At 37.6% G+C, this 22,781-nt stretch overlaps 2 protein-coding genes across 4 annotated transcripts; both read right to left on the bottom strand.

Moving 5' to 3' along the window:
* Positions 1-534: 534 nt before the first annotated feature.
* si:ch73-62b13.1 (Carbohydrate sulfotransferase 1-like) lies at positions 535-12,280 on the bottom strand. Of its 2 annotated transcripts, none has more exons than XM_051134456.1 (3): positions 12,123-12,280; positions 4,789-4,956; positions 535-2,277 (listed from the first exon to the last, which is right to left on the bottom strand). In XM_051134456.1, exons 2-3 carry the CDS (start codon positions 4,925-4,927, stop codon positions 1,160-1,162), a joined length of 1,257 nt encoding a protein of 418 aa, XP_050990413.1. In that variant the 5' UTR covers positions 4,928-4,956; positions 12,123-12,280; the 3' UTR covers positions 535-1,159. The 2 variants fall into 2 exon arrangements, with proteins under 2 accessions (XP_050990413.1, XP_050990414.1); XM_051134457.1 differs by lacking the exon at positions 12,123-12,280 and adding an exon at positions 8,126-9,490.
* Positions 12,281-14,671: 2,391 nt separating this feature from the next.
* On the bottom strand, positions 14,672-21,313 carry LOC127180344 (uncharacterized). Of its 2 annotated transcripts, none has more exons than XM_051134323.1 (2): positions 19,253-21,313; positions 14,672-16,516 (listed from the first exon to the last, which is right to left on the bottom strand). In XM_051134323.1, the coding sequence occupies exon 1, from the start codon at positions 20,946-20,948 to the stop codon at positions 19,254-19,256; it is 1,695 nt and encodes a 564-aa protein (XP_050990280.1). In that variant the 5' UTR covers positions 20,949-21,313; the 3' UTR covers positions 14,672-16,516; position 19,253. The 2 variants fall into 2 exon arrangements, with proteins under 2 accessions (XP_050990280.1, XP_050990279.1); XM_051134322.1 differs by having other exon boundaries at positions 19,258-21,313.
* Between the last annotated feature and the right edge of the window lie 1,468 nt (positions 21,314-22,781).

Raw genomic sequence — 22,781 nt, 5'->3', positions numbered from 1 at the left:
AAGTTCTTCGCCTCCATTCATGAGAGTACTATGACGCATACATGTGCATTCCTCTGCTTGAAAACAATTCTTGAATAAACTCATTATTTTTGTTTTCTTTGTGCACAAAGAGTGTTTTTGGTACTTCATAAAATTAAGGTTGAACCACTGATGTCACATGGACTATTTTAACAATGTCCTTACTACCTTTCTGGGCCTTGAACTTGTCAGTTGTGTTGCTGTCTATGCGGGGTCAGAAAGCTTTCGGATTTTATCAAAAATAACTTTAAGGATTAGTTCACAAATTTACAGATAATGTACTCACCCCCTTGTCATCCAAGATGTTCATGTCTTTCTTTCTTCTGTCCTAAAGAAATTGTTTTTTGAGGAAAACATTTACATTTTCTCAATAGGCCTATGCTCATCTTGTCTAGCTGAAAATGAAAATGAGATGGGAGTTTTTCCGACATACCTTAACTGTCTTGAACTGGATATAGTTCAAGACAGTTAAGGTATGTCGGAAAAACTCCCATCTCATTTTCATTTTCAGCTAGACAAGATGAGCATTTGCAGTTAAAAAGTCTATAAATATTTATTTATTCAAAAAAAGTACATATTGTTTCGCTAGATATGATCCTTCTTCCTTGGCTGAGATCGCCCTTTGAAGCTGCATTTTGGAAGTTAAAACTCGAGGCACCATAGAAGTTCATTATATGGAGAAAATTCCTGAACTGTTTTCCTCAAAAAACATAATTTCTTTACGACTAAAAAAAGAAAGACATGAACATCTTGGATGACAAGGGGGTGAGTACATTATCAATAATTTTTTGTTCTGGAAGTGAGCTAATCCTTTAATTCATGTTCAGAAGATAAACGAAGGTCTTACAGGTTTGGAACGACATGAGGTTGAGTAATTAATGACAGAATTTATATTTTTGTGTAAACTACACCTTTAAGAAAAAGTACCAAGCATCATATTCATGATCTGATTATTATTCATGAGCTAAGTTTTCACCAAATAGGATCTAAAATGTTGCATTTACACAGCATGGACAATTAGTATGCAAATTGTCAAAACAAACTGAAAAACCAATGTACTTTGCTGAGTCCTGTTTGATTCAGTGCATACACTCAAAGCAATATAAGTCACTTTAAGTAGTTCACTTAAAAATGAGCTTTACTACGTCCTTGGCTCCATTAAACTTTTTGTTATATTCCTCAGTTCATCTACAGACCGGACAAGCTTGTAGCCTAGGAGAGCAAGAGTTCTATTACAAAGAGATTGAACTGTCTTAACAATATCAAAATTCAGATGTATTCTCCAACTCTGAGCTGTGGCTTTCGAGTCTCTTGTAGTGGAGTACTTATAGTTCCACTCTGAAGAAGATGCACCAGTGCCATTGGTGTTATGAGCAATCCACGCAAGGACTCTTTGATCCAGGTCCAGGCCCAGAAATCTGTATATCTCCTTGGCCTTTTCCTCAGGATTCAAGGCCAAGTCTTCATAGCGCACCAAAAGATATCGCCCTCTCAGCCATGTGGGTTTCTGCAGGCTGGTTTCCACAGAATACTTGATGTCTCTGCATGTTCTCGTTATCTGAGTGAGGTCCACGTAGCGTGGTTGGCGGCCGGTGGCGTTCCAGATCTTCCAAGCCCTGAATTTACCAGCAAAAGCAGTCATGCGGGAGGCGAGAATGGCTCGGGGGTCTCTTACCAAATGGACGATTCGCAAATCTAAACGAGGGTCTTCTGAAAGCGTACGGAGGTCGCCTATTTCTGGGATACGGACCGTTTTTATGGCAATGTGGCTTCGTGCTTGGCACGCCTGAGAGGCTAGCGTGAGGTTCAAAGCCTGGCACTTTTTCGGGCACCAGACTTCATCCGGTTGCCCGGCTAGAATCTCCTCACCACCTTCCTGGCAGACAGGCGGCGTGCACAGGGCGTGACTGGAGCTGCGGCGGAAAAAGGCCCCGGTCATGTGATCCTGTGGTTCGGGGCGAATGTAGCTTTCTAGGAAGCTGAAGTCACAGTTGTAGAGATTGAGAAGGAGGTCTCGGTAAGCTCCCAGAAGAGCTCTGCCATCCAAAGCTCTTTGCAGACGGCTGCTAGAATTGGTAAAGGCCTGTTGCACATGGAAAAGGGGCTCGAAAAGATAAAACATGCCAGGATGTTGATTGAAAAGTTGTCCGGTAAATGAGGAGCCACTGCGGGTTTGTGCAAACAGAAGGATGTGCTTTCTAGCAGCGGTCTCATCAGGGACGCCATGGCTGTCATCGCAAAGAGATTTCCATCTCTGCTCTAGGGAAGAGAAGAAGAGAAAGTGAGATAATACGCTGCTCTGAAACCTCAAGAGGACATTATATGGCCACAAAAGACCTAATTAGTTCAGCTTCATCTTTAATCAATCAGTTATTTGGGTAAGGAAATACCTGGAGCTTTAATTTAGAGAAAAAACACTGTAATATAATCTTCACAAAAACTTTAATAAAGTCCAGTGGAATTCAAAAACCTATTCTGCCCACAGAGAGGAAACGTAGAGCAGTAATAATGTTGTTTTGAAGACTTGGATTGCCTCCTTCTGTGGTGGTAATCATTTCACCATTTTCAAGCAATATTTGAAAAAGCGTCTAAAATTGAAATATGAACAATGACTGCTTTTCTTCACATGCAAAGAAAGATTATGTGACTTTTGCTCAAAATGAACAATTACTATATATAGCAGGAGGGTGGGAGAGACTGATAACGCTTGTAATTACGGCTGATGAGAGACTGATTGCGCGTGGCACATTAGGTTGTGCAAGTCGACGCTTGCTGGAAGTGCAAACAGCTGGTCCGTGAGGACATATTACGGCAGATTAATGATGAGATAATTGTAGAATTAATTATTGATATTCCATCTCTCGCTCCTTACAGCGAATGAGGGGGGAATTTCCAGGTTGCATTTCTAACATTTCCCTGCTAATGTCTTTTCTTACAAACTTACTCATTACAGAAGTGATGACCTGAGAGAGATAAGCCTACAGAAAGAATGTCATTCAAATCCTTTAGGATGATCTTGTCAAACCAGCTATAGCTACATCCATAACCAAACATGAATTATAATTGAATTTAAGTCTCTGTGCAAACTATAATTTAATGGAGGGCTTAAACTGTCTAAAAATGCATCCTGGCACTTGGACCTGAATGCAGATGAAATTGAGTACACATGAATAGATGGGTTTTTGAGCTCTGTATCTCAATGTTTTTGAGATATACAATTGAGGTCTGAAGTTTACATAAACCTTGCAGAATCTGCTAAATGTTAGTTATTTTACCAAAATAAGAGGAATCATTACAAAATTTATGTGTTTTTTTTATTTAGTACTGATTTGAATAATATATTTCACATAAAAGATGTTTACATATAGTCCACAGGAGAAAATAATAGTTGAATTTATAAAAATGACCCTGTTCAAAAGTTTACATACACTTGATTCTTAATACTGTGTTGTTCCTGAATGATCCACAGCTGTGTGTTTTTTTAGTGATAGTTGTTCATGAGCTCCTTGTTTGCCCTGAACAGTTAATTTTTGTGTATTTGACAAAAATTATTTTTGTGTATTTGAACCCTTTCCAACAGTGACTGTATGATTTTGAGATCCATCTTTTCACACTGAGGGCAACTGAGTGACTCATATGCAACTATTACAGAAGGTTCAAACACTCACCAATGCTTCAGAAGGAAAACCGATTCATTAAGAGCCAGGGGGTGAAAACTTTTGAACAGAATGAAGATCATATATTTTTTAAATTTAGTACTGCCCTTCAGAAACTACAGAAGACACTTACATATTTCCCAGAAGACAAAATAAGTTAAATCATTAATTATTAATCTCGATTCATAAAGAGCCAGGGGGTAAAACTTTTGAACAGAATGAAGATGTGTACATTTTTCTTATTTTGCCTAAATATCATATTTTTTTCATTTAGTACTGCCCTTCAGAAGATACAGAACATACTTACACATTTCCCAGAAGATAAAACCAGTTAAATTTACCCTGATCATCATTGAGTGTTTGAACCTACTGCAATAGTTACATATGAGTCTCTCAGTTGTCCTCAGTGTGAAAAGATGGATCTAAAAATCATACAGTCATTACTGGAAAGGGTTCAAATACACAAAAATGCTGAAAAAACAAAGAATTTGTGCGACCTGAAGGATTTTTCTGAAGAATAAAAACAAATTATCCTAAGAAATATTTTAATTAGAGTTTAATTAAATTATAAAATGTCTGGAATATTTCTTGAGGATTTGTGTGTGTGCATTAGAAGTCATTTAATTAGATTTTACTGAATCACTGCTAGGTTTATTTTATCCAATATATTTCAGCTTGAAATGAAAATTCACCCTATCTATTTTAAAATGCATGTTATTGATTTCATCTATGCATGTTTTTGTTTTTTTGTTTTTTTTGACCTTGTACTTTTAAACTCAATCTGAAGCAACATACTTCTCTAGCAAAGATCTGTCATTTCAACAGTTTCATCCCAGCTTTAATAAATATATTGCATGATGGGAACATGAATCTGTACAGGCATAATTCACATAACTCAGATGCAGATAGATGAAAACCTTTTGATTTGTTAATCAGAACAGATGTGAATACAATCCATCAGTGGGGTATTGTAAATCTGATACAATTTGAATAAAACCACACATTTCCACATCCAAGTTTCATTTCCTTTCTTCCAGTGACAGCACTGATTCTCATACAATTTTAAATGTCATAGCGAAAATCTAATGCTTTGTGTTACAGGACAGCGACTCACCTTTACCCTGGCGTCCTTGGCAGTGGGCGGAGTCTTGGCATGGGCCACTGAAGGAGTCGCGGAGGGAGCGGATAGCAGTGTACTGCACTCCCAAAGACGTGCAGACGAGCAGCAGCAGAGTCTTCCACGAGCACTCCATAATGCTCCGTCACCATCACATTCTTCACTCTGTCAGTAAGGCAAGCATGGACACTTATTTACTAAAGAAACCTAGGAAGGATTACACTTTTTCTTTGTCAGTTGTTTTTTATTTTTTGACTTGCATTTCAAGATTTGTTTTAAAATTGAAAACAGTGTGCTTTGTGGGACTGTATTACATATTTTTCACATTTAATCATTCTCACAATCACAGAATAGGCTGCTTGGCCCTATTACCATAGTATTTCCATATTTAAATAATTGCAAAATCGTAACCTAAACCACAATAACAAAGTGGCCATTTCTGCACCTGGACTCAACACCCACAGAGCAGTCCATTCGCTGGCCGGATACCTAATGCATGCAGCTCTCTCTCGATCTGTCAAGCTTTAATCTGATTTATTAGTTCACCAGGGAACAAATTTGTGTCTACAGGTACCAACCTGATACAACAAGCACCTTTCATAACCATCATTCATAGTTTTAAATAGTTTTTAATAATTCAAATTCTTGGTGCTTTACATGTTGATTTACATGTTGATCAGGTAGTTTGATCCTCTCCAGGGTTATTATATGTGACCCTGGACCACAAAACCAGTCATAAGGGTCAATTGAGATATATACATCATCTGAAAGCTGAATAAATAAGCTTTCCATTGATGTATTGTATGATTTACCTTTATAAGATATAACCAAAGACTGTAAAAAACAGGATATAACTATTTGAAAATCTGGAATCTGATGGTGCAAAAAAATCTAAATACTGAGAAAATCATCTTTAAAGTTGTACAAATGACTTTCTTTGCAATGCATATTACTAATCAAAAATTAAGTTTTGATATATTTATGGTAGGAAATTTACAAAATATTTTCATGCTACGTGATCTTTACTTAATACCCTAATGATTTTTGGCATAAAACAAAAATCGATAATTTTGACGGATACAATGTATTTTTGGCTATTGCTACAAATATACCTGTACTGCTAAAGAGTGGTTTTGTGGTTCAGGATCACATGTAACTATAATAAACTAAAACTATAAAAATGTTCTCTTACTTAAAAAAAAAAAAATAAAAAAATAAATCAACATTAAAGGCACAATATGTAAGATTTTGTATTAAAATATCCAAAAAACCCTAGAATAGTTTTATATATTTTGTTGACTTGTGTACTTAGATTATCCCAAATATTTCCAAGAATGTTTAAATTCATAGAAATAAGCCATTTTAAGTAGTGGCAATTTTTTATTTTGTAGAAAGCATGGAAACACCAAAGACGTTTTATCCCGGACGAGCCCCCAATTGTTACATCTCGACTCTAGGAAACAACAGTCCAAAACTATCGTTCAAGTCAAAAACATTTATTTGGTCAGGGGTTACACATAGAGATAAGGGATTAATAATAGCAAATAAACAAATACTGAACAGAAATAAGATTTAAATTGCCCCTATTATGGATTATGAACGGTTCATATTTTGGTTTTGGGAGTCCCCAACAACAGGTTGACATGCCTTTAAGGTCAAAAAACACTTTCATTCTCTTATAATATTTTTTTTTTTTTACCTTTTTTGCTCAACGACTCCCAAAAGATTCACTCAAAGAATCATTTGTCCAAACCCCTCTTGTGCGTGACGCTAATCTGCGGTGACTGGTCCAATGACCCAGTCTGTTGTGATTGGTCTATTGCAGGGCTGGCGAACTCCGGTCCTGGTTCAGCTCTAACCCTAATTAAAACTCACCTGCCTGTTGCTTTTAGTTACCCTTCAGACCTTGATTAGCTTTTTCAGATGCTATTAGGGTTGAAGCTAAGCAATGCAGGGCTGCGGCTCTCCAGACCGACGTTCGCCACCCCTGGTCTACTGCATGCAGCGCATTTCGGAAATGGAACGCCCATCATTACCCAGGGCTGTCGCGGTGAAGGAATTTACCTTGCGGTAATTTTGAGTGACTCAATAGCGCGATATGCGATATTACCAAGCGGCAACCTCCCGCTCTCTCCATTGAAACAAACACGGAAGTGACTTCAACTGCAATTCATCGACTGGCCGCTAGAGACTGGCTCCAAAAGAGTCAATCCCATAGACTCCCCATGTTAAAATGCCCAAATTTACAGCAGAAAAAATGTTTACAGCCTGGTACAAAAAGTGGTTTTGGTCTATAGCTAATTTTGCCCTTCATGTCAACTGTGAGGGGGGTGAATTTTTTGTATAACTCATCCGTTTAAATTATATTAAGCCTTCTAGTTCTGCATAATTAAGGGCGTGGCCACTTGAGTGACAGGTGGATTGCCGCTGCTGTCACTACCGTCGCGCTAGGCGACCAGCAACCAGCTCCACCCACGTCATTGTTACGCCACAAAAACAATGGTGGCAAGGGACCGCATTGAGTCTTTAGACCGTTCATTCAACTGCACGTTTAAAAACGCTGATTCATTCAGAGAGATTAAAATCATTTTAGTTTTGAGCGCCACTTTTAAAGGCTCAGTTGACCAGCAGAGCGTCGATTCTAAGACAGAGATTTCGCTTTCCTTGGACACGACAACCTATTTTCACAAATATACAGTACATGACTCGGCCTGAAGGACAGACGCAAGTAAAATCGCACGCGATCAGTCGATCTCTCTCTCATTTGCTGTCTGTTTAGGCTTGTTAAGTGCAAATCTACTGAGCCTCTGTACAAATCAGCATGGTACACGTTATCAAAACTTATTTAAAATTCAGTACACATGCACGAAGTGTAAAACGAGAAGGGTATAACCTTAGGAAAAACACAAATATGGCGATTCTTGCATTTCTCTGAAGTCATGCTCGTCAATATCGCGGTATTGCAATATTGCGGTTATCGCGACCGCCCATTATCATTAGCATTACGTTAAACACCCAAACAGCCATGGTATATGCGTAAGCCCAATGCAGAAACGTATTGATAAAGCACTGTAGTTTGTACACCTGCTCTATTCTTTAGAACATCAAGTAATACCAACGACAAACATTCACTATTCAACAACACATTTCTAGATAATTGCGAGCAAATGGATATTGCTGTTAGCCGGTTAGCCAGAGACCTACAAGCTGCACGGAGTGAACACAACACACACAACTAAATATGTATTTTGCATACTACAGAATACATGAGAGCAACAATTTTTTAAAGGATTACTCCACTTTCAGAATAAAAAACTACTGATAATTTACTCACCCCCATGTCATCCAAGATGTTCATGTCTTTCTACAGTCACAAAGAATTTGAGGAAAACATTCCAGAATTTTTCCCCATATAGTGGTGCTCAAAGGATTGAAGGGTAAAAATGCAGTTTCAGTGCAGCTTCAAAGAACTTTAAATGATCCCAGCCGAGGAATAAGTTTTACCTTTTTTTGGTAAAGGGTGTTTGACCCTCCTTGCACGTTCACCTTGTAAACACTGGGTCGGTACTTCTGCAGCAACGTAGGACGATTTTGAAGTTGGAGGAGAAAATGAGTTGGGAGTTTTTCGACTTACCCTAACTGCACCCTAACAGACTTACCCTCACAGTGCAGAGCACAGAGTCTTCTCCACATATCCACTACAGTGTCTGAGGGAGGGGGGTTCAACTAACGTTGACGTCAACTTCAAACAGCTTAAGATTTGTTTTAAAAACAACTTGTTTTCATGACTCTAAATCAAAAATAACTTTATACACAGAGCACTTTAAGATTTAAAGCTTTGAAGGATGTTTTCATTAATTTAGAGCTGTATGAAAGGTAATTTTCAAAAATCCATAATAGGGGCACTTTAAAGAAAGATAACGGTAAAAGGTCCAACTGTCCAGCGGAGCTCAACAAGAGGATGTCAACAAAAGAAGCAGCCTCCTCCCAACAAGGACGGATCTCTCAAATATCCAGTTCTCCAATTAAGAACAGGTTGATTCTTAGCTGGCAACCTATAGGAACAAAGAAAACAACAGCAAAGCAAATCCAAAACAAAACCAAAACAACCTGACTTGCTATGCATTTTATTAGACAGGTGACGAACACACAGAGAAGCATTATAACAAAACTTTCAACACACTCAAATGTATCTACTATTTAAAAAAAAAACGCTGCTTTACCCCACAAACAAATGACCGGAAGGAGCAGAAGCGGTTGACTGTGACACAATAAAAAACTCTCATTAGCAATCCGATTCAATGGCTTTCAGCCCTACCCTGCTTCATCCTAATGACGTTAATAAAACATGAATACATTAGCTTACCTATGAACATAATTTCTGCCTGAGTCCCATAGGATTGCATCGACTGCAGGGATGACAACTCCCATGATTCCACACTAAATCATGGCATCATCAAACTACACCTTTGTTTCTTTGCTTGTTTTAAATATGCGCCCTCTAGTGGCCAAAATTACATACTGTGCCTTTAACTGAATCATTATATTTAATTTAACTTGATGTACTAAAATAACTCATAATGAAAATGAATAAAAAACTATAGACAAAAACACAACTTTAGCTCAAGTAAAAATGAAAAAGGAAAACATCTAACTAACTACTAACTATGATAGTATCTCATTGATCCTAAAATAACAATGTTCCTGTTTATGCAAGCAGTTCTTGGCTAGAATAAGCTGTGATGTGAACCAGCCTTTTTGCCTTTTTGTCAAAGATCTGGCAACGCAAGACTAATGAGTTGGAAGCATTCATCTCTGTCCATTTGTATGCGCTTTAAAACAGTAATGTGAATTTAACTACTTCTGAATGCCCAGAATTCAGCTCACAACTTATGGCATCTCAGTTTTAGCCACAGATGACACGCCAAGATTGGTCTTTGCTCAGCTAAAAAACATTTAAAATTGCCCAAACCTGGTCCAAAATCAATGTGTTGCTGCAGTTTTCAGTTCTCACTGTTTCTATTGCTATTAGAAATGCATTAGAAATATCTGCGACTTTTTTCTTCAAATGGTGAAAATACCATCGTAAATAATGCAGTGCCTATCTTAGCTGTGATGTATGTTGCCACATGTTTTGAGGAAGCCCTTAAGAACCATTCTGTCAATCATAGGTGCCACAAAACTGGCAGTGATGGCCCCCAAGTACAATTTTCTCTGTTATTCCCTAAATGAAAACAGTCTATGGTATTAGTGATTTCAGAAGACGTAAGAAGCAGAAATGCCATAGTGCATATTCTCTTCTGTAGCTAATATAAATTAACGTCAGAAAAATGTAGCATGGCTATTTCGGACGTTTTCAGAATTTCAAACACAGATACGGCAATCAGGCACTCAACAAACTTCTTATCAATGAACAGCCATGTTGCTTGCCTCAGGTTCCTTGAACTTTGCATGAAAAGCTCTTGCTGGCCTGCTAATTGAGCATTCAATGAGGTGGTTTCCCTGCGCTTTTTATTAGCTCCTGAGAGGGACTAGTCACCGCTGCAGCTCTGTATATAATGATGGCTATATACAGCTAATGGCATAAGAAACAGTCAAGCTCTAGTGTTTTGTATCTGTGACAATCAATATATTGAAATCATTCAACTTACAGCTGGATGTGACCAGCTGGTTGTATTTTTGTAAACCTTTGGTTATGTCAGCTCTCCTGTTTTGTAACATAATTACTCTTTCATTTCCGAAAGAGGTCAAAAACATTACGATGGCCCTTGAAATAAAAAATGAATCAAATCTGACATATACTTCAGCGTCTAGACTGCTGTAAAGATGGTCTTTCTCTTTTCAATCACTGCGATCTTGAAAGCCTCATTGGCTGCAGCTCTTTTCGTAGCATTTACAGGATTTTCAGGGTTGTCTCTTACAATAAACTCTATTATGATTCTGCTTTTTCATTCAACAAACTGATTACCACATTGGGAACAGGCAATGTAGAGGGAGAATTTATTTCCATCAGTGTGAACACTGAGAGCTACGATTAGCTTTCTCTGCCATTTGACGAAATCACTCCAGCCACATCGACCAACACAATCAAGCACGGGTACTATCAGCCGTCAGCTACTGGAAGAAAAATTGATATCTATTTCTCTCTCACATTTCTCCTATGTAAATGTCTGGGTATCTTGACCTAGAAATATTAATCTGTTTTTAAAAACTCATTTCAGCCATGTTAATGTCTTCAAAGATGACCAAAGGATTAAATAATGTGATCTCTTTTATGTCACTTAATAAATGTCAGAGTAGTTCATTTAATATCTGAATACTTATGCATGCAACTATTCAAACTCACCACAATTTAAAACTTAAAGTTTTAATTATAGCCAAGGTCTCAATCTGCAGTGGTACATCTATACCAGATATTTAAGCACTCTGAACTAAATCACATTTTTTTTTTTTTTTACTTTTATTAACATAAATGAATATGTTAATACAAGACTAGAAAGATATGCAGAATTCCAAGGTATGATACGTTATTTACTATTACGTATGTGTCTAAACTCCATGTGTCTGTATGCCTACAGGCACAGCAGGCTACTATTCAAGGTTAATGTGTGTCTATGGCCAATACAGCTACAGGCAAGACACTAATGTGAGCAACCAATCCATAATATCCAAAAAACCATAAATACAGTATCGCTCAATAAATAACCATCAAAATGTCTATAGTGCATTACCCCATAGCTTTCCTGAGTAATTTGCAAGAACCATGGTATTCAGCTGGTTTGCTTGTCTGATCAAGAAAAGTGCTGGAAACCCTTTTCAACCAATTGACTCAAAAGACCAGCATGACCAGGTTTGCAGACCAGCAATGCAGTTTAGTCTGGTTTGAGATGTTTTTATAGATATATTATGCAATTAATGATATTTAGCCCTATGTTTTCAAATCATGGTTTAACAATGCATTGGATATTTTCGTTTTGCACGGATAAAACGAACCATGCCTAACTCTTAAGGCTGGCAAATTAATTACACTAACAACTAATAAAATATTTTACTGGTACATATTTAGAAATTTACACAGTTTGCATCTCTAGCTTGTTTACAACACTGAATCCAGTCACATCTGTCAAGAGCATCCCTTGTCTCACAGTCACAGCCTCCGCTGACACAACTTCTTGCCCGAGCTCTGAGGAAAGCTGTATCAAATGCATTTGCAGCCTAGAAGTTAGTAAGACCAGTACCGCTAGTCTAAAAATCACAACATTGATAAAACCTGACGAAAGCAGTTAGATGAGAACGGACGCTGACAAGAGGACGATCCGCGCATTTCTTACCACTCACGACGTGCTGAAATATTCCTCAATAAAACACGCATGGACTCGATCCAGTAAAGTTGCTATCCAGATAGTCCTGCGGTTCTCGAGTCAGCCCACCTATATCAGCCAAACGATACGTGCGCTCAGCGTCTGTATTAAGTGACAGATGGATAATGTTGGCTTTCTGTAAAAGCAGGGGGTGGGCATCGCGCGTGGATAACCAGTGGGGTTTTCTCTTCCTCTGTCATTGGTTTGTCTGCGTTCTACCTTTACTCAGTTAGAGAGAACCGCTGAAAACGGGCATTAGGGAAGACAAGAAGTTTCTGGTTGTTTGTATCTGACGCAGAAACCAGTTGCTTCTTTCTTTCATTTAGTAATTCGCTTGTATATGACTTTATTAAAGGGACAGTTCATTAAAAAAACGGTATTACTCAGCTTCATGTTGTTTCAAATCTTTCTTATATGGAAAAATCACTAGTCAATTTCTAAGTAGGCTATGTAGCCTGCTGGTCAAGATTTTTCATGCAACGACAATGAATAGCGATATGTAATCTTAGTGCACAAGACTTACAGATATAGTTTTTCAAAAGCCATATGATACCATTTGTAATGAACAGAGCGACATTTTTCATGATAACCTGCACTGCACAACAGCAAAACGGTTAATGCAAGGGCTTAATTGACCCTTTGCAAACAGCTTGATTGACAGGCGATTTGACCAATCATAAAGCCGAATCCGCCATTCTGTCCGACAAATAAATCAGATGGTAGAGCAGTGTTGCCAAGTCTGCGTTTTTCCTACGCAACTGGGCTACTTTATCACTCTTGCAGCGAATTTACCAGGGGAACCCCAACAGATGTGATTGGACTAGTTTTGGGCTAGTTTTGAGAAGCATTTGGGCCTTTTGTTGTGAAAACCTGGCAACCCTGCGGGAGAGTAGAATTTCTGCGGTTGAAATAAAATACGTTCTAATACATTCCATGACATATTTTTTTGCAAAAATCCGCCCTTTGCAAAAACCTGCCCTCTTTAGTTATTGCTGCTATGTCTGACAAACAATGGCACTCTCACACTACAGATCATGTTCCCCCGCGGTGAAAAATATATCACGGAACAAAGAGGAAACACGACAACAGACATGCCAGAAGACAGAGCAGGTTACTTCTGGTATTCAAACCAAGAAATTCAAACTATATATACCATTTTCTGGCTCAGATCCCTGTATTGCTTTATTAGATCAATCGACACGCAAACAGAATTTTTTTCTTATTTACTTAAAACACAATATAAACATGAGTGGATATCAGAACTTATTTTATTTCAACTGCGGAAATACGTCAATACACACAATTTTTCAAGTGGAAGTCCACAGAAGTTAATCTACTCTCCTGTCTGATTTGTTTATCAGACATAATAGTGGATTCTGTGTTATGATTGGTCAGATCACCTGTTAATCAAGCTGTTTGCGAAGGGTCAAGACGTGAACATTTTGGGCTAGTATTTAGTAGCAATTGAGTGGGTTTTGTTGTGAAAACCTGGCAACCTTGGCAACGCAATTTTGAACAGCGCCAGTAAAATATTTTTTCCAGACTATCCACCTTTTTCTTCCTGTAAGAGTTGGCGAGGTCATTTTTACATTTTTTGTCTGGCTTCCAGTCTCATTCACATCCAGCTATTTTTAGCTGCACAACAACTTGTTTTGCTTCTTGATATTGCAAAATGGTTTACCATATTGTTTTAATGTATTATCCTAATTATGAACACACTGGTTTGTAGTGCAAACAGCTTTTTCCTACCTCCTTAAACAGAGTAAAGTTTACATTATTTTCAGAGGATGGTTTTATCAAACCAATGCTTTCTGTGTAGAAAAAAACCTGCATGAAGAGCATGCAAACGTAGTAGAAATACATGTCAACGCAAGAATCAGGTTAGTCTGATTCAGATTAGGACCTGATCAAACAATTTATGACTGACTCCAATAAATCTGTTCACTAATTGAACATAGCTAGTTCTCTTGTACTGATTGTTCATGAACAATTTCAAGAAAGTTGGGTTAAATTTAAAGATTTCAATGAAAAATAACTTAATAATGTGATCTGTTCCCACAGAATTGCTATCATAAAATATTTGATACAGCAGCAAACAATTTGTGTGGACTGCTTGTGGGCCCATGCTTTTATGGTGATTTTGCATATAATTTTCCTTACATCAGTTTCTCATTTAGAGTATTATATTACGCTTAGTTGCAACCCTAATGGGTCTATATATACACAAACACACACACAGGTTTGTTTTTGTGAATAGGCATAATGGTTTTTATACTGTACAAACCGTAATTTCTATTGCCCTGCACCAACCCTACACCAAAACCTAGCCCTCACAGGAAACTGTGCACATTCTTACTAAGCCTTTTAAAAAAATGGGGACATAGGGCAATGTCCTCATAAGTCACCCTTTCCTTGTAATACCTATGTCATACCCATATCATTATACAAATTTGTGTCCTGATATGTCACAAAAACACGCACACACACACATATTATTAATGACTGATTTTTATTGGAAAGGTAGGGCACTATACTATGATGCCTATTACAAGATAAAGTCTAAAGTCTTGTCTTTACTGTCCTGATAGCCACCAAAGGGAGAGCTGAGAGACCCCAGATGCCAGACTCCAAATCACCTCAGAGGAGTTCACCACCAACACAGAACCTGTGGAAAGATAAGCACACACACACAAATACCCACCAAACAAGCTAGGTGCAATAATTATACCCACACAGCATGCAAGGAGAAAGAAACGCAGCCCATGGAAGCAGGAAACTGAACCTGCAGGTCTACAAACACCCTGAGGAGGCAGTGTACACAAGAAGACTAGGACAAACACATTATTTACACTAGGCAGCCGGTCCCATAAAAAATGAAACAAAAAGCCACACAATACTTCAAAAGAGCAACAGTAAACATTATGAAATCAACAGTGTGAAAATAAATTGAGTATGTACTAAATCAAACAATAAAAGTCTTAACTAGGGCTGTCAATTTAATGTACAATGACATACAATTAATTATTTAAAAAATAATTATACTCCTTGACCCATAAGAAAAATGTTGAAGTACCACCTGCGTGTTTTAAAATCACTTTTTGCAATGTCTAGTCAATGATGTACTGCACTGTAATGTTTTCAATTATTCTAAACTGGGGGATTTCCTCAGCGCATTTGAAAATGAAAATACTATTTAATAAGCATAACATGTAATTATTCAATTAAACTGCTAAATTGTTTAATAACCCTGCTTTTAACACATTGATTGATTTATATTTCAGGTTTGTAAACCTCATTCATCATTCAAGTCCAGCACTCATCACACTCTTGTTAAAATCACTTTAACTGACAGACGTTCCTGATAATCCCTTTTCCTTAATTTGAATCCCCTCAGAAAGCAAGAGGACTTATGCTGCTAGTGGCTTTTTTGTCCTAGAAGTCACTCCTAGCTCATAGTGTTTGTGTGTGTGCGCTTTTGTTGCGCTTAGGCCGTTCCAGGGCTATTTCAGGGGGCATATCCTGTCTACACAAATACTCTTGGTTGGTTGAGTTTATTAATGTGATTTTTTTGATTTAGTGTTGCTGTACGGCAAAGTCACATTGCCTTATGACACATATTTGAGTTATAAACGTGGCTCGTCTGTAGGAAACGATATTTTTGGAACAGTCATATTATGTGTCATGTTTAACATGTAATGCTTTATAGAAAAAGAAACAGAGGGTTCACAGGTTAGTGAGAACGAAAAACAGTGTTTTTCATGCATGCATTTTTAATGCAAAATGTCATTTTTAATGCAAAAAAATCAATAAGTCATTCCTGTAAGGTTTAGATTGCAACTCAGTGCTTAATTTTCTTTACAAATAAGGACACCCCCCAGTGGACATGCACTTCATTACAGGCCTGATCAAATCTAGCAGATGAAAATTGCAGCTGTTTTATCGGCAGGGTGCAGCAACTGTTATATCTGAGGGTTGAGACATGTCTTTTTCTATGCTTAGATAATGTCTTTCAATGCATGCTGTTGTTAAAAAAGGTTTAAACAAGACAAGACCATGCAGAACCCAGATAACATGGGAAATATTAATATATAAGACAACCTAGACAGTCAGAGTGAATTCTTTAGATAAAATAAAGCTACAGATGTTTTAAAATAAGGGACAGAAGTGTACGTTTTAAGGCAAATACAAACGTGTCTTGGAGCACAAATGACACCCATGAAATATGACTCTTGCCTCTTGGCGTAGTGCATAATGACAGTTAGGGAGGTTGACAGCCTATTTTGACAAGTGAAAGCAGACATGGCCCATCCAAAAAACCTGCCTGTCGAACTGGTCTTCATTGCTGGATGATTCATGGTTAGGGACTTCGTTATGAATCATTGACAGATATCAAAAGAAAAGAAAACAGAGTAAAGATTAGATGTGTCAAAGTGGCTTCAATCACGCAAAGGCACTCTAATCAGTTGTTTTCAAAAATAAGCACTGTTTTTATTTAGCGGTAACCATCAACACCTCTTCAAATGTGGATTTAAGTCTCACTCAGCATGTTCTGTTATTATGGTTATGTTGCTATGACATGTTCAGTTAATTATCAAGATCGTTATATGTTTCAAAATCACTTTTTGACAGCATTTTTGAATGCAATCAAGCTGTTATTATACAAAGAAAACTCCATTAACAAAGCGCTGGATCATTTATATCCAGTTGAGAACGCACCTGTGTTGTAATAAAAACACAAACATAGATTAAAGCTTTCAAACAATTCCATCCATCCCATTGTAACTCAAATGTTTTTAATGCCTATTTAACAAAGATGGTACTTTGGCTCTCAGCCCAACCACAGCAAAACACATTGGTCATATCTGGCGTGCACATTAACACAGCTCTATCCCTAATCTGTGCAACCACACAGGACCACCAGTGCAGTTTAACATGACATAACCGTGTCCATCAAATCCACACAGTGCTCTCTAGACACTGTCAGTCTTTCTCTCACTAACTGCCGGTGTTTGCACAGCCAGCTGTTAGATTCAAACTCTGTTGACACATTAATGGAAACTGAAGAAATTAGAAGAGGAAATGTTCTAAACGTCCCCAGTCAGAAAAAAATGAAAATGTTTATGGATATGTTTGCGCATCTGTTGTTTATCTTTTCTAAAATCTCTGTCATGGGAGAGATGATGTTCTAATGGTAACAGTTCAGCTTCTTTGCAGCTGAAAGTGTGGGATACATGATTGTGGATGTGTTTTAACAAGACTTGTTGCAAATGCATGTATAAGTATTGTATTGTTCACTTTTTTCTGAGTAACCCTTGGGCGCCTACATGATAGATTCTAACTTCTGTTTGGGTGCTCTCGTGTTCCGCTCTCCATAGAAATTCATGTTAAAACGGAGTAAAAACGATCGACTTAATTAAACTAAAACCTTTTCAGTATATCTATATACAAAAATGTGCGCAGGGTTAAGCTGTGCCGTTTTTGGCTGCCACAGTAACAGCAATAAGCGTAAGAAATTCCTGTAAAATACTTGTTTTGCCCACCAGCAAACCTGGCCGTGTCTGGCGCGTATGCCTTGCTTAAACGAAGACAAAAAACGTGCATGGCAAGTGTTAAAATAGTTAAAATACTGAGTGTGAAACAATAAAATGTGTTGAACTAATGTGTGCTCTTATTATTGTGAACAAAATCCTGCGAAATTTGCTCCTATTGCTAGCTGTGTGTGTGCCCTCATCTGTTTTCAAAGCAGCTAACGTTAACGTTACGGTTAACCTCGCTTCGCTTCATCATAAACCAACTCATTAAACTATGACAGGTGAGTTACTTCAAAAAGGCTGTCATTGTGACACTGTAAAGAGATGAAACTGATGTCCTTTAAACCATTTTCATAGGTTTAGCTTTATATTATCGTCTGGTAATATGCGTTAATTTGACTAGCAACATCCGAGACCGGAAATGTAAAGCACTGATCCTGTCAGGCCAGATTTAAGCGTTTAGGAAAATAAATGTGGATAAATCATATAGCTAATAGGATAGTTCACCTCCAAAAATGAATATTCTGTCATTTATTACTCACCTTCATGTCATTCTGAACCAGTATGACCTGTATTATTATTTTCCACAGAAATAACTCAGGTTTGGAATGACATGAGGGTGAGTAAATTATTTTTAACTTTTTGTGTAAACTCGTATGTTTGTCTTCATGCGAAATCAGCTATGATATAGGCTTTACTGTGTGTTTATTTTTAAAACACCATTTGCTTAGCGTGTGCTCAAGATTTGACAGGGAAACAAACCAGCTGGTCTTGTCTTCGTTGCACAAGAAAATGTCACGCGTGCCAGTAGCTGTTTTACATTACCCTCATGTCTGTCTTGTTGCGTGATTACCCAAAAGACACTCTTGTGATCCATTTCAACATTTACAAGAAGAACAATCATCAAATGTGTAATGGTGAAACTGAACACCCTTTTGCAACACTTGAATAAGTCTTTTTCATCTTTCACGTGTGAAGGTGAAAAGGGATAGTTCACTGAAAAATTGTTTACTTACACATAAGAGAATTATTTTGAAGAATGAAAAAAAACAAAACAATAAACAATAAAAAAACAATAGACACCATCACAAAATGTGTAATGGTTTTAATGGTTACAATGGAACTTGTATTGGTTTTAATGGACACTGTAATGGACCCCGTTGGTCTCTACTGGTAATTGGTCACCTTTTATTGGTGGCTTGTTAAAACCAATAAATCCTACTGGAATATGTCCCAAAACACACTACAGAAAACCATTTTTTAATGGTTAAAAGTTGATAGTTTGTAATATTTGTAATGGTATTTGTAGTGGAAACCATTAGAATTTTCTGAGATGGTTCTGTTTTTTTTTTCAGCAGGGTTAGTTACCAGGTAGTTTTGGTGGACACTGATTTTGATTTGACATTTCTCAAAATACCTTCTTTTGTGTCCCACATAAGATAGAAACTCATATAAGTTTGGAATTACATGCAAGTAAGTAAACAATGACAGAATTTCTGGTGAACTATCCCTTTACATTACACTTTTCATGAACATTATGCACATATAGTGTAATAAAAAGCATTATACTCTACGCTTTTGTTGAATTAAGTGCTATTCCTTCCTCTTCAGCTTGTTTAGGACTTCCTCCTTGAATAGCAGATCTTTTCTTAGATCTCATTTTTAGAAACACCACAATACAGATTGCAGCCAGTAATAATAGGCCTGCAATCCCTGCATACACAGCATACATTGTCACGTTAGTCTCACATTCAGGTTCAGTTTCAGGTTTAGGTTTAAGTTTAGGTTCAGGTTCAGGTACAGTTTCAAGTTTAGGTTTAGGTTCAGGTTCAGGTTCAGGCTGAGGTGTTTGATCCACTTTTCGTACTTTCGTTATTAAAGTTTGGTCAAACTTTAGATTGGTGACCTGCCTGAAGAGACACATGTCCATGTATTCTTCCTCCATTATCCATGAAGGGGATTCCACTTCATCATCTTCATCACCTCCATCATCACCATCATAAGCATCCTCATCATCGCCCTCATCAGTCTCATCATTATCCAGCAGCACCACGCACAAGTACGTCCCACTGTCCTCCTTTCTGGGATCAGTAATGATGAGAGAGTAATGTGCCCGTGATAATTTTACACGACTTTGTAAGTCAGTAGGTGGGGTTAAAGAAGGATCCCCTGAGTCCATTATTAGGATGTCCTTCTCACCATTCTTTCGATACCACAGAACGCTGGCGTACTCGACTTTACCGCTAAATGCTGGTAAAGACATGAAGTTACACTGGAGGACCACCTTCTTATCAGATGCAGAAAACAAAACTGTGGTTGATTCAAGCAAAGGGCACACATTCAAAGTATAATCTTCAATGAGGAAGGTAGAGAAACATTTATAGCTCCCAGAATGATCTGAAGTTAGAGTCTGAATGTTTAGGGAATAGTCAGAATTCATGCTTGTCGATAAGAACATCTGATTATTTGCTTCAGATGAGTTAACTTGTCCAAGGGGTGTTTTCCAGTGATTCTTTCTGAGGGGGTCCACTGAACATGTAAGGACTACGTCCTCTCCCACAGAACGATAAATAGTCTTCAGTTCAGGCTCCTCTGGTAGTCCTATGGTTTGGAAGTTCCTGCATTGCTCTCCCTCCATGACCAGACAGAAAAATCGAGGTCTGTCCTGAATAAACTCATCAGAAACGTGTAAAAATGAGCCTTCGCCTTGAACCTGAATCAGGCTTTTAAACTCTGCTTGTAATGGCTCCAAAGAAATCTTAGTATCCATGAACAAAGATATGGTGTGCACGTCTCTGTACCATTTCACTGTAGCTTGCTTTATGGAATCCTTATTGCATACTATATCTGCACCTGTGCCGGGTTTCAGTGAAATTTTCTTAAAGCCGAACTCCTTGTCACAAATGTAGAGGTAGTGTTTGCGATAATTATCCATGGTGCTATTACTCCAGCACTCTCTGATGTAGTTGCCAGAATCAGAGTACTGAAGATTTGTGATTTTCAGACCAAGCAGCCCTTCTACATCACTGGAGAAACTGATCCGACCTTTAAAGGAATCAGGTGGTGGAACAAAAGAATTTGAGTACTGACCCAACAGCTCCTTTCCATCAGCAGTCTGTCTGTACACAGCAATGTCGTCGCCAAAGCAATAACCCATCTCCAGTTCCGCACCAAGAGCTTTAAAAATGGGCTCTGGGTCTTCTACTGCAAAAGTGCCCACCAGCAGAAGAGCAAGAAGTATCACAGTGCTCCTGAATTGGATCATCCTGTTCTACTCTGTCCATCCGTGAGACTGCTTTCAGCCTGTTGCCTTCCACATACTCAGAAATTTGAGTAACCTGTTTCTGAAGTTTGGCATTAAGATCCACCCACGTTGGGATGTTGTCCTTCTCAGGTGCAGTTTTTCTTGCTTTGCTTTCCTCGTGCCTGTAACCTCCCTTATAACCCAGAGCACGTTTATTGCTTATCTTTCCATTTAAGGTTGTTCTTTTAATCTTGTGTCGTCGAAAGCTTTATCTGTTGTATCAAAAGAAATTTTGAAGCACTGCGTAGACAAACAGGTTTATTTTCTTGCTTGCGCTCTTCCTCTTTAGGCTGTATTTTGTGTTCGAGACACTCTGCACGGCACTTCAACCACACCACTGAAGCATAACAGAAAATGCAATGTGTAAAAAATTAGTCCGTTAATTTTTAAGTGAAGCTGAAAAAAGGAACACATTTTTTTGTTGTTGTTTTTTGCAGAGTCACAGCTTCAGTCAACCATTTCAGCAATGTTATGCAAGAACTTGATTGTTTGCATACAGGAGAGAAAATGCAATGTGTAAAAAATTAGTTTGTGTTAGTTTATTCTCACGTGAAACTGAACAAAAAGAACACATCTGCTTTTTTCAGGGAGTCACAGCTTCAGTCAACCATTTCAGCAATGCTCTGCAAGAACCTGATTGTTTGCATACAGGGAAAAACCTTTACAAGTGTTCACTTATGTACTACTACAACATGCTGCGATTTCTGGCAAATTATTTAATGATGCAGCTGAAATGTATAATTGATTTGAGTTACACTTATATTTGAATACACACACATAAATATTTACAGTACATATGCACTACCAGTCAAACGTTTTTGAACAGTGAGATTTTTAATGTTTTTTTTAAAGAAGCCTCTTCTGCTTACCAAGCCTGCATGTTACAATATATGCATGTTATAATCTTACAAAATATTTCTATTTCAGATAAATGCTGTTTTTCTGAACTGTTTTCAGCATAATAATAATAAATATATTTTTGAGCAGCAAATCAAATTTCTGAAGGATCATGTGACTTGAGTAATGATGCTAAAAATTCAGCTTTGAAATCACAGGAATAAATTACATTTTAAAATATATTAAAATAAAAAGCAGTTTTAAATAGTAAAAATATTTCAAAATTGTACTATTTTTGCTGTACTTTGGATCAGATAAATGCAGGCTTGGTGAGGAGAAGAGACTTCTTTAAAAAAAATTAAAAATCTTAATGTTCAAAACTTTTTGACTGTTAGTGTACAGTATGTTAATATATATCATGTTTTCATTTTTGTAATGTATCTTTTTTTTTTATTCTATCATACATGCTAATTGTTCATTTATTATTTTTTAAGCCACGTTTAAGATTTTTTGGAATTTTTAAGTGTGACCAGTATGACTGCAAAATGTATGTTTTCTTAAAAACCTAAAAACATGTCTTTTTGAGACAGATTTAAACATATCTAAATAAATCGTAGCCCCCAAGTAAAGAAAATCCATTGTCTTAAACTGTACCTTGTCAGCCTACAGATACCTAATAGTCTGTGGGGGCCGTCTGAATGCAAAGCTCTTTGTAAGTCGCCAGATTGTAGAGACTTCAGGGGTGGGCTGAGTGAACAGTTTGAGTAGGCAGGCATGATCCAGCATTGTGATTAAGCTCCAACTGTGACTCACTCTCCACTGCCGTTCAAACTAATTGCTCTCTGTGCTGATTATAGAACTCATAGTCCCTGATGCCATTTTAAGCAACTTTTCTGTTTTGAAAACACAGAATGACTGCGGCTTAAAATAGGATTATCTGTTAGCTAGAAAAAGTTT

Source organism: Labeo rohita, chromosome 18, assembly GCF_022985175.1.
Source record: "Labeo rohita strain BAU-BD-2019 chromosome 18, IGBB_LRoh.1.0, whole genome shotgun sequence".
In the NCBI taxonomy this organism is placed as follows: Eukaryota; Metazoa; Chordata; class Actinopteri; order Cypriniformes; family Cyprinidae; genus Labeo; species Labeo rohita.
This window is presented reverse-complemented; position numbering and strand designations above follow the sequence as displayed.

Coding starts and splice junctions, on each gene's coding strand:
- LOC127180344 (XM_051134322.1), bottom strand. CDS start 20,948: ATGATCCAATTCAGGAGCACTGTGATACTTCTTGCTCTTCTGCTGGTG.
- si:ch73-62b13.1 (XM_051134456.1), bottom strand. CDS start 4,927: ATGGAGTGCTCGTGGAAGACTCTGCTGCTGCTCGTCTGCACGTCTTTG. Junction 2,278..4,788: donor CCAAGGACGCCAGGGTAAAG/GTGAGTCGCTGT, acceptor TCTCTTCCCTAG/AGCAGAGATGGAAATCTCTT.